Source organism: Oncorhynchus clarkii, chromosome 7, assembly GCF_045791955.1.
Source record: "Oncorhynchus clarkii lewisi isolate Uvic-CL-2024 chromosome 7, UVic_Ocla_1.0, whole genome shotgun sequence".
NCBI lineage: Eukaryota > Metazoa > Chordata > Actinopteri > Salmoniformes > Salmonidae > Oncorhynchus > Oncorhynchus clarkii.
The window spans coordinates 59,714,853-59,730,237 of record NC_092153.1 but is presented as its reverse complement, the minus strand read 5'-3'; the positions used below and the strand labels follow the sequence as shown (position 1 = coordinate 59,730,237).

At 42.6% G+C, this 15,385-nt stretch overlaps 2 protein-coding genes across 8 annotated transcripts in view; both read right to left on the bottom strand.

The window, feature by feature from the left end:
• Positions 1–2,325, bottom strand: part of LOC139413572 (disco-interacting protein 2 homolog B-A-like) — a 78,720-nt gene extending 76,395 nt beyond the window's left edge. The window contains exon 1 of the mRNA XM_071161088.1: positions 2,126–2,325. Within this exon, the coding sequence (XP_071017189.1) occupies positions 2,126–2,210 (85 nt within the window). The 5' untranslated portion in view covers positions 2,211–2,325. The remainder of the gene's footprint in view (positions 1–2,125) is intronic.
• A 1,469-nt stretch (positions 2,326–3,794) lies between these two features.
• On the bottom strand, positions 3,795–12,049 carry LOC139413570 (cyclic AMP-dependent transcription factor ATF-7-like). 7 transcript variants are annotated; one of them, XM_071161084.1, is made up of 13 exons: positions 12,005–12,044; positions 11,069–11,130; positions 10,848–10,944; positions 10,336–10,463; positions 10,080–10,238; positions 9,477–9,634; positions 9,303–9,396; positions 9,027–9,146; positions 8,621–8,791; positions 7,918–7,977; positions 7,555–7,743; positions 7,197–7,302; positions 3,795–6,952 (listed from the first exon to the last, which is right to left on the bottom strand). In XM_071161084.1, the coding sequence occupies exons 2-13, from the start codon at positions 11,114–11,116 to the stop codon at positions 6,720–6,722; spliced, it is 1,563 nt and encodes a 520-aa protein (XP_071017185.1). In that variant the 5' UTR covers positions 11,117–11,130; positions 12,005–12,044; the 3' UTR covers positions 3,795–6,719. The 7 variants fall into 7 exon arrangements, with proteins under 7 accessions (XP_071017185.1, XP_071017181.1, XP_071017183.1 ...); XM_071161080.1 differs by lacking the exon at positions 12,005–12,044 and adding an exon at positions 11,653–11,969; XM_071161082.1 differs by lacking the exon at positions 12,005–12,044 and adding an exon at positions 11,653–11,969 and having other exon boundaries at positions 10,092–10,238.
• Positions 12,050–15,385: the final 3,336 nt, after the last annotated feature.

The window sequence follows — 15,385 nt, the reverse complement described above, 5'->3', positions numbered from 1 at the left end:
TATCAGGATATTTTCTACCTGCAGGCTGCAATGTTTTTATCTGTTAGCTCTATGTAAGCTATTTTGTAACATAGTTGGCAACGGTAATAAAAGTTACTTTATAATTTTAATTTAGATTGCCTGTGGTTAATCTACATTCTATGATTTTGAGATACAAAGACTATTATTTTTAAAAAATAAACAGTTCCAGAAAAATGTGCATATTAAAATCAGAACTGGCACGCAGATTAGTAGATATGGTAAGATAAATTGACAGTCCAAATAGAAAAGGTTGCGGACCACTGGTGTAGCCCATTACAGAATCTGCTAAGGCAAGCAGCGGGAAAAAGAGGGTTGGGAATAGTTGTTTTTCTTTTGGTTAGACTATCTTGATCTCCGGCTCCCTCAAGTAATTTGCATGTCTTAATTATTTAATCAAACAGCCTGCTTAAAGCATCAGACAAGCTCAGTACATATAGTTGATTTTATTAAAACACATAGGATGTCTATATATTGAAAAATACACATTTAAAAATGTCAACCAATCAATTGGTCTAAAGAAAAGACTACTCTTGGTCAACCCGACCAAGAGTATTTTTTGTCGGGGACAGCCCTAGTAGAATTGCAGAAAATGAGTTTAAGATGTCCCCCCCACTTCTAAAACCAAAGTTGCACCCCTGCAATAGGAAAATATGTATGAAAGGTTTAGTTCAAATCAAAAGGGGGGGGGATGTTAAAAAGTGATTGAATGCAAATGGATTTACCCTGTTCACACAGTGGGAGAGAGGGGAGTCAGGGAGAGAACTAACTGACTCCAGTCAGTCATTCACCAATGGTGTCTATTCTTCCCATACACACAGAACCAGTCAAAAGGTTGGACACACCTACTCATTCAAGGGTTTTTCTTTATTTTTTACATTGTATAATAATAGTGAAGACATCAAAACTATGAAATAACACATATGGAATATGTGGATGGTTTGGGATGGTTTGGGATGAGTTGGACCGCAGAATGAAGGAAGCAGCCAACAAGTTCTCAGCATATGTGGGAACACCTTCAAGAAAACATTCTGGGTGAAACTGGTTGAGAGAACGCCAAGAGTGTGCAAAGCTATCATCAAGGCAAAGAGTGGCTACTTTGAAGAATCTCAAATATAAAATATATTTTGATTTGTTTAACACTTTTTTGGTTACTACATGATTCCATGTGTGTTATTTCATAGTTTTGATGTACTTACTATTATTCTACAATATAGAAAATAGTACACAAAGAAAAAATCTGGAATTAGTAGTTGTGTCTAAACTTTTGACTGGTACTCTACATCCTCTCCAAAGCCGAAACATAACATTACTAATCTAACCCCAGGCGCGTTGGAACCGCACAGCACAGAACCAGCAATACTGTGATTCACCAACTAAGTAGGAGACTTGCATTATACCATATTATTTCCTTTTCAGCATTGCCATTTGTCAAAACAAGGTGAAAGCTGCATTCCCACATAAACAAGAGAGTTTAGCAGTCTACCTTGTTGTAGTTCTATGGAACGTGTAGCATCACTGCAGCAGCACTATGATTTCAGAAACAGACATGTGAAGAGGGAGAGAGCTTTGACCTAATTTCTATGACAGGAAGAAAACCTGTATGGTCTCCTTGATATTGCAATTAACATGAAGGCAGTTTATAGCCTAGCGACTTGAGAAAAATGCACTGACTGCAAAGCAAATTGGAAGATTGTTTTAACGTTGAGAGGTATACTTCTGGTGGTAAGTATTACATCCAGTCACGGGATATACTGTAGCATACGATTAATACTGTAGCCATATCAAAAGCCTCATCCAAAAAGTGATATCTCTATATATTGTCATTACTCAACAACACTATGACATTGCAGGCGAAAATAATAAAGACCAACACCTATGTTCTTAGGGCACTAACCAGCTAATTAAATGAAATTTCTAAAAAAGGAAGTCAGTGTTTTCATCCTCCCGGGCAACAGAGCAGCGCAAGCGAGTCGTGCCTGCAGCTCTCGCCACTGACACGGGACGGGTGTTTGTTGATGTTTTTATCTGGGACACACTCATAAGAGCATTTACCAGACACAACAACTCTTCAACTCTTTCTCCTTTCCCTGTCCCAAGCCCTTACCTTCAGACAGCTCCAAATCCAACTCCGCCAATTGGTCCCTGACCTCTTTTGGTAGTGCTGACATATCCACGCCTCGGCCCGCCATCGTTGCAGGAATAATACGGAGTAGTATGTAACAATCAAGGAAAAGTGGTACCACGTTCCTGAGTCAACGAGAAAAATCAGATATCAAGACGTGGATTGTACTCCATCCTTGCGACTCCCTGACACCGCCATAACTGTGAGCGATGAACATCTCGCCAAAGGAACCTGTCACATGACCATGTTAATTGTTGTGACTGGAGCATGAGATCAGTAGACGGTCTGCTCCCCCTGGCGTTACTTTCTGGCAACTAAATGTAGAGCATTTTGTACACCACTAACTGAACACACAGGTAACTGCCAAAATAATGGAAACAGTTGGGGATGGGTGAAATGGGGGATACAACATATTTTGAAAGCAGGTGCTTCCACACAGGTATAGTTCATCCGCTAATTAATAATTTACATACCATCATGCTTAGAGTCATGTATAAAAATGCTAGGTAGGTCATGATTTTGGCTACCATGGCTATGCCCTGGTAGGATGATAATGCCACCTCCATAAGAAATTACATTATTTTATGTTTTGTTGATGGTGAGGGAAGTTTTCATTCGGGTTGAAATCTGGTGACTGAGATAGCCATGGCATGGTTTACATAATTTATGCTCATCAAACTATAAGGTGGTCTGGCATCGCATCCCTCCAATAGAGTTTCAGACTCTTGTAGAATCTATGACAAGGTGCATTGAAGCTGTTCTGGCTCGTGGTGGGCCAGTGCCCTATATTAAAACAATTTATGTTGGTGTTTCCTTTATTTTGGCAGTTACATTTAGATATGGCTACTGATTATGAAGCTATGGTCCATGATATCCATCAGTCAGCTATTTCAATTTCATGACTAGATGAACATCCCAAGCTCATACAAATCATGGTGAAGTACTCCATTTTAGGAGCTAATCCTAACTTCCACAGAAATTGAATTTTCAGTTAGTCATTCATCAATGTCAATGGGAGACTCAGTGAAAAATCTACTTAGTGGAAGTTAGGATTCACACCTCACGGTCTTTACAGTCACACACAGGGGACTCTGATTTTCAAACATACAAAACATTAAGAATACCTGCTCTTTCCATGACAGACTAACCAGTAGAAAGTGATGATCCCTTATTTATGTCACTTGTTAAATCCACTTCAATCAGTGTAGATGAAGAGGAGTCAGGCTAAAGAAGGATTTTTAAACCTTGAAACAATGTTTAAGTGCCTTTGAACAGGGTATGGTAGTAAATGCCAGGACAGGCATGTGGTAATGACTAGAGTGGTATTAATGGAAAGGTATCAACAATTACATGATTTCCATGTGTTTGATGCCATTCCATTCACTCTGTTCCAGAAATTATTATGAGTCATTCTCCCCTCAGCAGCCTCCACTGGTACACACACCTCGTTTTCCATGTGTGTACTTACGTACTCGGGCAACCAGTCCACTCGGGCCACCAGTGTTTGGCACCTGTGGCTGAGCACCCTGAGCCAGTACCGGATCAGACACCCCTTCTGCTCCTACTCTGTCATGGAGCTCTGCACCAAGGGGATAGGCACGCAGACAGAGATACTCAGCATGAAAATGATTAACCTGAAACCATTACATTATTTATTTTGCTGGAGATAGTTTATTAGTTGAGACTATACACAAGTTCATTTCACCCGCCTTAAGGTGGAATACATTTTTGGGAAAAATCCCTCAACACATTCTTAGAGACAATCAATTTCCACAATAGTTTGTAGAGGTTACACTGTTGAAGACAGACATTTCCCTCCTCTTGACAGAACATGAGGGGACTGGTAACATGACAGGGTGGAGAAGCTACAGCAATAAAATGACATTTTAAAATATTGATATGTTAAAAAAAAATACAAAAAGATGAGGAAATAAACAATATGGTATTCCCCAAAGCTAAATGACAGTGGTAAAAACATAAAAGGACACCCCTCACTGACATTTCATACCATATTCAAATTAAGAGTCTTAGAAAAGTGATATTCCAATAGACAGTAGTTTTTCAAATGGGGTAAAGCATCTGAGCCTAAGACATGATCTATAACTCAATATAGATGTTCCCTAATCCAGATATGCATTTTCTTTGATCACCTAGAATGTCAACCATTTTCATTGAATTAAAACCACCCATTCTACCACTGACTTCACTAAACATGCTTTGGCTAAACGCAGGAACATTAATATTGAATATAAAAATATATTGCACTACTTTTTCTTCAACTAACTTTAGCCTGGGTAAATGATTTATCTAATGAAGAGTTTGCTGATTATTACATAAAGTATAATCTAAAACCTAACCATTTCAAGTGTTACATTAGGACATTATCATTGTTTGCATCAGTCATTTGAAAAGCAGTATGTTAAAACCAGCGATAATATTAACAGACACCAGCACACAGACAGTGGTCTTCATCAGTGTCCTCTAATATCCATGCAGTCAATAAGTAGTTTCATACACGTTGCCAGAAAGCAGAATTCCTACGAGGTCAAAAAAAAGGCCAGACACGGACTGTATCCTTACTTTGGCTCACTCCATGACAAGGGGAAAACAATATGCACACACAATATTTCACACTTATTCAGCCCTAAAGATGATAAAGAATTTCCCAATGATTAACAGCTGCATAAACAAGATAAATATGTAAGGAGAGATTCACTGTAGACAGGGGAGAGAAGAATTGGAAATAGACAACAAAAATTACATTCTTTGATCGAGTGTGTGTATATGTCACGGGTGTGTGAGTATGTACATACACTTCTATATACAGTTGAAATTGGAAGTTTACAGCCAAATACATTTCAACTCAGCTTTTCACAATTCCCTGTTTTAGGTCAGTTAAGATCCCCACTTTATTTTAAGAATGTGAAATGTCAGAATAATAGCAGAGAGAATTTTTTATTTCAGTTTTTATTTCTTTCATCACATTCCCAGTGGGTCAGAAGTTTACATACACTCAATTAGTATTTGGTAGCATTGCCTTAAAATTGTTTAACTTGGGTCAAACATTTTGGGTAGCCTTCCACACGCTTCCCACAGTAAGTTGGGTGAATTTTGGCCCATTCCTCCTGACAGAGCTGGTGTAACTGAGTCAGGTTTGTAGGCCTCCTTGCGGACATGCTTTTTCAGATCTACCCACAAATTTTCTATAGGATTTGAGGTCAGGCTTTGGGATGGCCACTCCAATACCTTGACTGTTGTCCTTAAACCATTTTGCCACAATTTCTATTTTGTGAAGTGCACCAGTCCCTTCTGCAGCAAAGCACCCCCAAAACATGATGCTGCCACCCCCATGCTTCACGGTTGGGATGGTGTTCTTCGGCTTGCATCTCCACCTCCAAACATAACGATGGTCATTATGGCCAAACAGTTCTATTTTTGTTTCATCAGACCAGAGGACATTTCTCAAAAAAGTACAATCTTTGTCCCCATGTGCAGTTGCAAACCGTAGTCTGGCTTTTTTTATGGCGGTTTTGGAGCAGTGGCTTCTTACTTGCTGAGCGGCCTTTCAGGTTATGACGTTTTACTGTGGATATAGATACTTTTGTACCCGTTACCTCCAGCATCTTCACAAGGTCCTTTGCTGTGGTTCTGGGATTGATTTGCCCTTTTCACACCAAAGTACATTAATTTCTAGGAGACAGAACACGTCTCCTTCCTGAGCGTTATGACGGCTGTGTGGTCCCATGGTGGTTGGTCCCAATAGTACTTGCATACTATTGTTTGTACAGATGAACGTGGTACCTTCATACGTTTGGAAATTGAGCCCAAGGATGAACCAGACTTGTGGAGGCCTATGTTTTTTTTCTGAGGTCTTGGCTGATTTCTTTTGATTTTCCCAAGATGTCAAGCAACGAGGCACTGAGTTTGAAGGTAGGCCTTGAAATACATCCACGGGTACACCTCCAATTGACTCAAATGATGTCAATTAGCCTATCAGAAGCTTCTAAAGCCATTACATAATTTTCTGAAATTTTCCAAGCTGTTAAAAGGCAAAGTCAACTTAGTGTGTGAACTTTTGACCCACTGGAAATGTGATACACTGAATTATAAATGAAATAATCTGTCTGTAAAAAAATTGTTTGAAAAATGACTTGTGTCATGCAAAGTAGATGTCCTAACTGACTTTCCAAAACTATAGTTTGTTAACAAGAAATGTTGGGAGTGGTTGAGAAACAAGTTAATGACTACTACCTAAGTGTATGTAAACTTCCGACTTCAACTGTAGACAGTGACAGTGCATCCAAGCTAGGATCAATCAGAAAATGGGCCCAAGAGGCAGGACTACTCAGTCTGTTCAGTGATTATCATTGGCTGTGAGGCTATCAAGTGTGTCCAAGGTCATAGAGCGTAGGATGGAGAAAGATGGGGAGGGGAGTGAGAAGTACTATCAACAGGTGGAATTTCAGATTTCAAATCAGGTCCCTTTCTCTCTTTCAATCTCTTGCACACATCATTGTGCCAGTCCAGCCTCGTAAAGCCCAATGTAGAGTTCTTACTGGCTCCCTGCGCCTGCTCATCATCTGGGGGCCGGCTGCGGCTGTGTGGCCATGAGGACCCCTCCCTGCTGGGCCGCCCCCATGCCGGCCAGGACCGACATGGCTACTGCCTCAGCCGCGCGGACGCTCAGCCCGTTGACGGTGATGGCCCCAGGGCTGGGGGCAAGGGGCGAAGGCCCGTGCTGGATAACCGGGGCTGGGGAACCCATAGGCTCAGAGGGGGGGTCCCTGGAGTTCTCCTCTACTCCTGCAGCTACAGACAGAGAGAGAAACATTCACCCTTAAAGAGAGGTGAGAGGCAAGCAATAGATTAGATGGATGAGTTGGAGGTTGATCCTGGATTGAGGGATCGGTAGGTAGGTAGGTAGGTAGGTAGAAGTACAGGTTGATGGAAAGGGGACAGATATATTAGAGCCTAAATTAACAATCAAACAGATGGAGTGAATGAAATACTTGTGTGATTGATAGTTGATTCATGCATGGTTTGTCGACATTACCTACGTAGGCAGACTTCTTCTGCATGGCAGTGACAGGGCAGTCTTTGTGGGCCAGCAGCAGCTGTTTCAGTTGGGTCACCTCGTTCCTCAGCAGACCCACTTCATTCTGATAGAAACAGAACACATCACACAAGACAATTTACACACAAAGTTGTTCTCAACCACTGATAAGCATACAATAACACCGCATGGGCAGGAGAATGATATTAGCGATCCTACCAGTTTAATACAATCCCAGACGGGTTCAATGTTTTAAGTTTGCCTTTCTCTGCTGTTGTAATAGCCCAGTTACGGTCTATTGTAACTAACTGTAATAGACAGTCTAGGTCCAGTTACGGTTGTAGGGCGGTAGACTCACGGTCAAAGAAACATTCATGGTAGCCAGGTCCTCTGCCTTCCTCTCCAGAGAGCCGACCCACACCTTGCGTTTCTGTCGGCAGCGAGAAGCCGCCGCCCTGTTCCTCTCCAGGAAGCGCTGCCTCCTCTCGTCTGGGTCAACCTCCGCACCCCGCCGCCTCCTACCACCTGTGGGCTGGGCTGGGGACATCTGGGGAAGACGGGAGGGGAAGGTATTATACACTCTGGACTGGGTGTGTATGTATGAGAGAATGAGAAAGAATGCCAGAGTGCACAAGAGTGTGAGCTTGTGTATGTGTGTGTGTGTGTGTAAAAGTGCATTTGCATGTGTATTTTAAAGTGTTTCCATGTATACGCCTCTCACCATCATGTCCTCTGAATGTAGACTATACCCAAATGGAGAGGAGGAGCCACTGCTGGTTTGCTGTGTGAGTATATGTAAATCATATAGGCATGAGAGTGTGCCTGTGCATATTTTAACTTAATGTTTGTGCACAAAAGTTTGGCAAATACATGCAAGCGACATGAGATCTAAGAACAAGATCCGCAATTTTATATTCCATTTTGTTGGACTCGAACGATACCGTTCCATGTGCGGACTACACAGAAGTATCGCTCGAGCCCAAACAAATGGAATATAACGTTGCGGATAAAGTTTGGAATGACAACTTCATGGGTACAACATCTAAAGACCTGCATCACTATACTGAGAGCATTGCAGTACTAAAAAGGAAGTATTTGGGTGTTTTTGGAACCTTTATTGTAGTCCATATCTCTTATCAATACCTTTAGTTGCCAGCATATTTAATCTACAAAACATGTTTTGTAACAGCTTTTGGTTTGTTCAGTGTCCTTTCTAGTATTTTGATCATTTCTGGAGTTTGTCGGTCATTGCCACTAGCCCTCTAGGCTTTTCAAAGGGGACTCCTCACATCAGTTCTAGTATAAACTCCCCTCTAGTGACTGGGCTGCAGCCCTAACAGAGTGTAACAACCAGGGAGAACAGAAGCCTTTAGCAGATTCCACCTGACCCTTAGGTATTGTGTGTGTCAGTATGTGTGTGTTACCTGTGGCTGTGCGGGAGAGGGTGTGTCAGAGTGCTGCGAGGGCTGCTGGCTCTGTTCATGTCTCTGGGGGACAATGGGGCTGGAACCTGCCCCCCCTGGGCCCTCTCCAGCCCCGTTCTGAGCCCCCGGGCCATGCTGCTGCTGTTGTTGGGTCAGCGCTGCCTTCAGCCTCTACAGAGAGTGGGAGGGATGGGGGGACACATAAATGTCATACAGACATCAACAACCTGCCTTCCTAGGGTTGAAAATCTACTGGTACCAAAATTACCACAAGTTTCAGTAACTTTAGTAATAAACAGTTAACATTGCCTCCCTTTGCCTTCCACTGCCATGGGTATGGGTAGGCCCACTGATATTTATTTCTTAACTGCGTGTGTGTGTCCCTGCCGGTGCATGCGTCTCTCACCATCTTGGCCTCTGAGTGTAGACTATACCCAGATGGGGAGGAGGAGCCACTGCTGGTCCCACCAATCGGAGGGCCTGGAATCCCAGGGATGTTGGGCACCAAATTAAACGGCCTCGCCAGCTACAAATTACACAGGAAGGGACAAAATAAGAGAAGACAAAATAACACCTGCTAATGACCTGGCATTATCAAGACTTCCATGTTCATTAGACATTACTACTTTCACTCACAATGCTGATGTAAAAAGGGCATTATAAATAAATGTGATTCACTCACAGATATGACCGAGGTCATATTTGGGCTGGGGAGGAGAGGGACTGTCTGTCCGTTGGGGAGATGCATTACCAGCGGGAAGGAACCTGTCGGAGAGCTGAGAACAGGAGATAGATTAGTATAAATTAAATAGACAGAGAGAACACAAACAAAGAGATCTTGGCAGATTAGACTCACCCCAGTTGTCTGTTGGAGGGCGGGGTTTGTGTGATGACAGAGGTTGGCGAGGGCAGAGTCGGGTGCAGGGGGTCGTAAACAAGGTGAATGGGAAGGGACCCTGGGCGTACAATAGTTGGCGTGGGGGCAGAGCTCACCACCGGCCGTGGAGGAGTCTCCTGTCAACACAAATCTCATCCAGTCAGACAGAAGCTGCATTTGCACAGACAGCCCAATTCTGATCTTTTTTCCACTAATTGGTCTTCTGACCAATCACATCAGATCTTTCAAATCAGGTATTTTTCAGAGCTAAACTGATTGGTCAAAAGACCACTTAGTGAAAAAAAGATCAGAATTGTAAACACAGCCTGAGAGAAACTCAGGTGAGAGTTGGACACTATAGGCCACTGAGGTGAACCCACTAAGAGGCCCACTAAGTTTCAACTTTTTGCTGACATCTTTACTTGCCTCACAGCTAAGTGATTAATTTGCAGCCTCTCTTTGGCCACCACTGTTCCCTTCGCTCTCTCACTCAAATTACCATGCAAACTTGACAAGAGGAAAGCATACACAACGATTATCTGTTCAACCATACACCCAGTTCACCTGGACCACAGGTTGTACCTTTCCTCTCACCATTGGCTCTTTGCTGCTGTCCGACATGCTGGAGGTGGAGTCAGGACTGCCTGGGGGGGAGGAGTCAACCTCCAGAGGCCCCTCATCCTCTTCTTTCACCCCAGAGGGGGTCTGTAGGGGTGGGGCCGGAAGCTGGGGGGCCGTGAGCTGTGTGGGGACCAACAACCAGACACACAACATTTATCAGTCGGTCAAACTACGTGTTTAAAAATCGAACCCATCATAGCCCCTCCACAATCCTCACCGGGTTTTTGTTCCTTTGGTCATCCTCATGGGCCTTCCGGAACTCCTGCTCGAAGGAGCTGGCCAGCTCGTTGAACAGACCCACCTCCTCACAGTTCTTCAGGAAGCGGGTGGGTGTGGGAGTCTGGTCTAGTGAGAGAGAGGGGAGAAATTGGCAACTTCCGGATGTTGCACACCGCATTCAGCCAATCAGGTGGCAGCGTTTACACTAGTCTGCAACATCAGGAAGTAGCATTAGCCAGTCTAGCATGGTGGTAGAACCATTACAGCGAGTTAAGGAGGAAACCGATGCCTTTGCAGCCTGAATGGGGGATGTTTTATGGGGGACACGAGTGTATAGCCAGCTGGGCTGACTACGTCGACACCAAGATGTAGTACGACATCAGGAAGAACTACGCCCTCTAGGGGTCTTGGTGCGAGTGTTTGTTTAATAGCTAGTCAAAAATATGATCTAACATATAATTGCTTTATACAGTATAATTGAGAAATGCTGGGAATGCTAGAGGTAAGCACCTGCAATGATGACGGAGTCAGTTCTGGCAGGACCAAATTTCAGGGTCATCTCATGCTTGTGTTTGTGGACCGATAGATGGTCTTCATTAGTAAATCTCTGTGTACAAAGATAACACAAGACACAGGTGATAGACAGCAGATGGCTCCTGAAATCCAAGATATGTAAAAAGAGGTGAAAAGAGAATATGGGATGAAGAGAAAACGAGGGAAAGAGACCTTACCTGGCCACAGCCTGGGGCGGTGCACACAAAAGGTCGATCGTCCCCCATCTCACACAAAGAGCCTGCAATAAAGAGGTATGGGAAAGGAAGAGAATGGAACTGTGTTATTCTGTCTGGTTTTACATCTAGGTAATAAAAAAAAGGTCTGTATTGGACAATAAATTAGGGTTAACAGATATATTCACATAAATAATGTTCATTACTTCCAATTAAAGTACTTTGTTTACATTACATAAGCCATGTTAATTATCTTGGTGTAAAAAGTTAAATACATAACGTTGACTAGCTATCTAATGGTAAAATACGCCTACTGGTTAGCTGTCCTAGGTAAATGGCCTCCTTTCGGCTAACTGTCAACAAACAGCGCAGTCTCAGCACAGAAACTAGCTAACAGAAGCTGCTAGCAAGGTAACGAACTAGCTAGCTAGCCATCTTGCCCCTTCCTTGTTAGCTAGCTAGCCATGGGCCAATGATTACAACAGCACTTTAAGTTAACGCTAGATATAACGTTAGCAAGATAATGTCAGATAGGATGAAGAACGGACCACGTTATTCAATATCTGACAGGCTATTAGCATTATCACCAGATTGTCTGCTGTACTGTCTGTACCAAACCATCAGCCACCATTGGCAATCACGGCCGAGCGAATTTAAAGGGCTTCTTGCGGTCGCTGTTATTGCTAAGCTAGTTTATTGATTTTTTTCAGCTAACTTGCTAACGCCTTGCCATAGAGGATAACGTTACTTACTGTACACAACACCCAGTCACACAGGCTAGCTAGCTGGCTAGGGCACTGACAAAATTTGAGGCGCGTCAAATAAGTATTTCAGAATGGGGAAGGTAAATGTGACAGAAGGTCAATTGTTCCACGACAAAGTATTTTCGGTAACATCTTGATATCTGAACACGAGCAAGTCTAATGTTTACAAACTCACCCAACGTCCCTGGCTAGCTACCTATCCGCTGCGGTGAAATAGCGCGAGAAGTGAAAATATTCAATTTCTTACGTAACGGGATGGCTGAAAAAAAATCGAATACTACAAACATGAGGCTTGAATGCGTCCTCTAATCACCTCCAAAGACTGAGAGATCCTGCAATTGTTTTTTCATGACACTTTCATCTAAATATAACATATTGTATGTTTGAGGTAAGTGTAAGGTACACATCATGGTATATATGATGGCAGAATATTTTCTACTTGTGGAAAATTGCAATCCCTATGGTATCCATGCAACAGATGGCATCAAATCTGTCAACTACTTTGTTTATATACACTCAATTCACATACCATATTTTAAATCCTAAGCAACCAGTCAATACCATGTGAGAACAAGCCTTTCTCTAATGAGGATTTTCAAGATCCAAAGAATGACATGAGTCAACTCATTGCCTTGTCATTTGTTGGTGATTGAACCAGTTTGACCCTTAGCCAGATCAAGGTCAAACGAAACACAATACCTTGCTCTTGTTAAAGCTTTTAGAAACAATTTTTAAAAATCAACAAAAATAGGGGATCATAATTTATGACCAATGCTTGTTAAAAAAAAACTTTGATGCAAAACAGTAAATAAAACATCCCCAAAGATGTAATAGCGGTTTCCTCCTAAGCCAATGTCACAGATCGTAACAGATAGAGTCCAAAGTATGCATCCCAAATGGCACCCTATAGAATAGAATGACTTAATATTTATCTTTTTAAGAGGAAAGATACTCTGTAGCAACAATATTCACACGACAGATAAATCAAATGTCACTTGCTTCGTAAACAATGGGGTGCAGACTAATAGTAAAATGCTTACTTACGGGCCTTTCCCAAAAATTCTGAGAAAAAGAGAAATAGAAAAATAACACAAGGAATAAATACAATGGGTAACAATAACTTGGCTATATACAGTAGTGGCCAAAAGTTTTGAGAATGACACAAATATTAATTTCAACAAAGTTTTCTGCTTCAGTGTCTTTAGATATTTTTGTCAGATGTTACTATGGAATACTGAAGTATAATTACAAGCATTTCATAAGTGTCAAAGGCTTTTATTGACAATTACATGAAGTTGATGCAAAGAGTCAATATTTGCAGTGTTGACCCTTCTTTTTCAAGACCTCTGCAATCCACCCTGGCATGCTGTCAATTAACTTCTGGGCCCCATCCTGACTGATGGCAGCCCATTCTTGCATAAGCAATGCTTGGAGTTTGTCAGAATTTGTGAGTTTTTGTTTGTCCACCCGCCTCTTGAGGATTGACCACAAGTTTTCAATGGGATTAAGGTCTGGGGAGTTTCCTGGCCATGGACCCAAAATATCAATGTTTTGTTCCCCGAGCCACTTAGTTATCACTTTTGCCTTATGGCAAAGTGCTCCATCATGCTGGAAAAGGCATTGTTCGTCACCAAACTGTTCCTGGATGGTTGGGAGAAGTTGCTCTCGGAGGATGTGTTGGTACCATTCTTTATTCATGGCTGTGTTCTTAGGCAAAATTGTGAGTGAACCCACTCCCTTGGCTGAGAAGCAACCCCACACATGAATGGTCTCAGGATGCTTTACTGTTGGCATGACACAGGACTGATGGTAGCGCTCACCTTGTCTTCTCAGGACAAGCTTTTTTCCCAGATGCCCCAAACAATCGGAAAGGGGATTCATAAGAGAAAATGACTTTACCCCAGTCCTCAGCAGTCCAATCCCTGTACCTTTTGCAGTATATCAGTTTGTCCCTGATGTTTTTCCTAGAGAGAAGTGGCTTCTTTGCTGCCCTTCCTGACACCAGGCCATCCTCAAAAATTGCAATTGCAATTCATCTGATCACTCTTCATTACATTCGGGTGTATATGCAAATTGCCATCGTACAAACTGAGGCAGTAGACTGTGAAAATTATTATTTGTGTCATCCTCAACTTCTGGCCACGACTGTCCACGGGGTACCAGTACTGAGTCAACGTGCAGGGGTACTAGGTAACTGAGGTAGATATGTACATATAGATAGGCTTAAAGTGACTAGGCAACAGGATAAACAGTAGCATATGTGAGTCAAGAGTTAGTGCAAAAGGGGCAATGCAGCTAAATAGTCCAGATAGCTATTGGTTAACTAACTATTTAGCAGTCTTATGGCTTGGGGGTAGAAGCTGTTCAGGGTCCTGTTGGTTCAAGGCTTGGTGGATAAGTGCCACTTGCTGTGTGGTAGCAGAGAGAACAGTATGACTTGGGTAGCTGGAGACATTTAACATTTTTAGGGCCTTCCTCTGACACAGCCTGGTATAGGGGTCCTGGATGGCAGGAAGCTCGGCCCCAGCGACGTACAAGATACATATCATACATGGTATATAGAAGACACATAACTCAATGTAATATTTTGAAAGCCACGCTGATGCTAGAACAAAATTGTTAGTGGCACTTGATTTTGAGAGGTTAAGACCTGAGTCTGCAACATGATGGCACAGTGTACAGTTGGAAATTTGGGAAGCATATCAAGCAAGATCGATATTTATGGACTGCACTCATGCAATGACAAAACAATTACAGTGGGGCAAAAAAGTATTTAGTCAGCCACCAATTGTGCAAGTTCTCCCACTTAAAAAGATAAATGACAGGCATTTCATCATAGGTACACTTCAACTATGACAGACAAAATGAGAGAAAAAAAATCCAGAAAATCACATTGTAGGATTTTTAATGAATTTATCTGCAAATTATGGTGGAAAATAAGTATTTGGTCACTTACAAACAAGCAAGATTTCTGGCTCTCACAGACCTGTAACTTCTTATTTAAGGGGCTCCTCTGTCCTCCACTCGTTACCTGTATTAATGGCACCTGTTTGAACTTATCAGTATAAAAGACCTGTCCACAACCTCAAACAGTCACACTCCAAACTCCACTATGGCCAAGACCAAAGAGCTGTCAAAGGACACCCGAAACAAAATTGTAGACCTGCACCAGGCTGGGAAGACTGAATCTGCAATAGGTAAGCAGCTTGGTTTGAAGAAATCAACTGTGGGAGCAATTATTAGGAAATGGAAGACATACAAGACCACTGATAATCTCCCTCGATCTGGGGCTCCACGCAAGATCTCACCCCGTGGGGTCAAAATGATCACAAGAACGGTGAGCAAAAATCCCAGAACCACACGGGGGGGACCTAGTGAATGACCTGCAGAGAGCTGGGACCAAAGTAACAAAGCCTACCATCAATAACACACTATGCCGCCAGGGACTCAAATCCTGCAGTGCCAGACGTGTCCCCCTGCTTAAGCCAGTACGTGTCCAGGCCCGTCTGAAGTTTGCTAGAGAGCATTTAGGTGATCGATCCAGAAGAAGATTGAG

What these genes read in the sequence shown, in the direction of transcription:
- LOC139413570 (XM_071161080.1), bottom strand. Translation starts at nt 11,686, where the DNA reads ATGGTTTGGTACAGACAGTACAGCAGACAATCTG. An exon ending in AGCCAATGGTGAGAGGAAAG is followed by an intron (nt 9,635 to 10,079) that starts GTACAACCTGTG and finishes TTGTGTTGACAG; the next exon opens with GAGACTCCTCCACGGCCGGT. An exon ending in CCTCTCCCGCACAGCCACAG is followed by an intron (nt 7,978 to 8,620) that starts GTAACACACACA and finishes ATACTCACACAG; the next exon opens with CAAACCAGCAGTGGCTCCTC.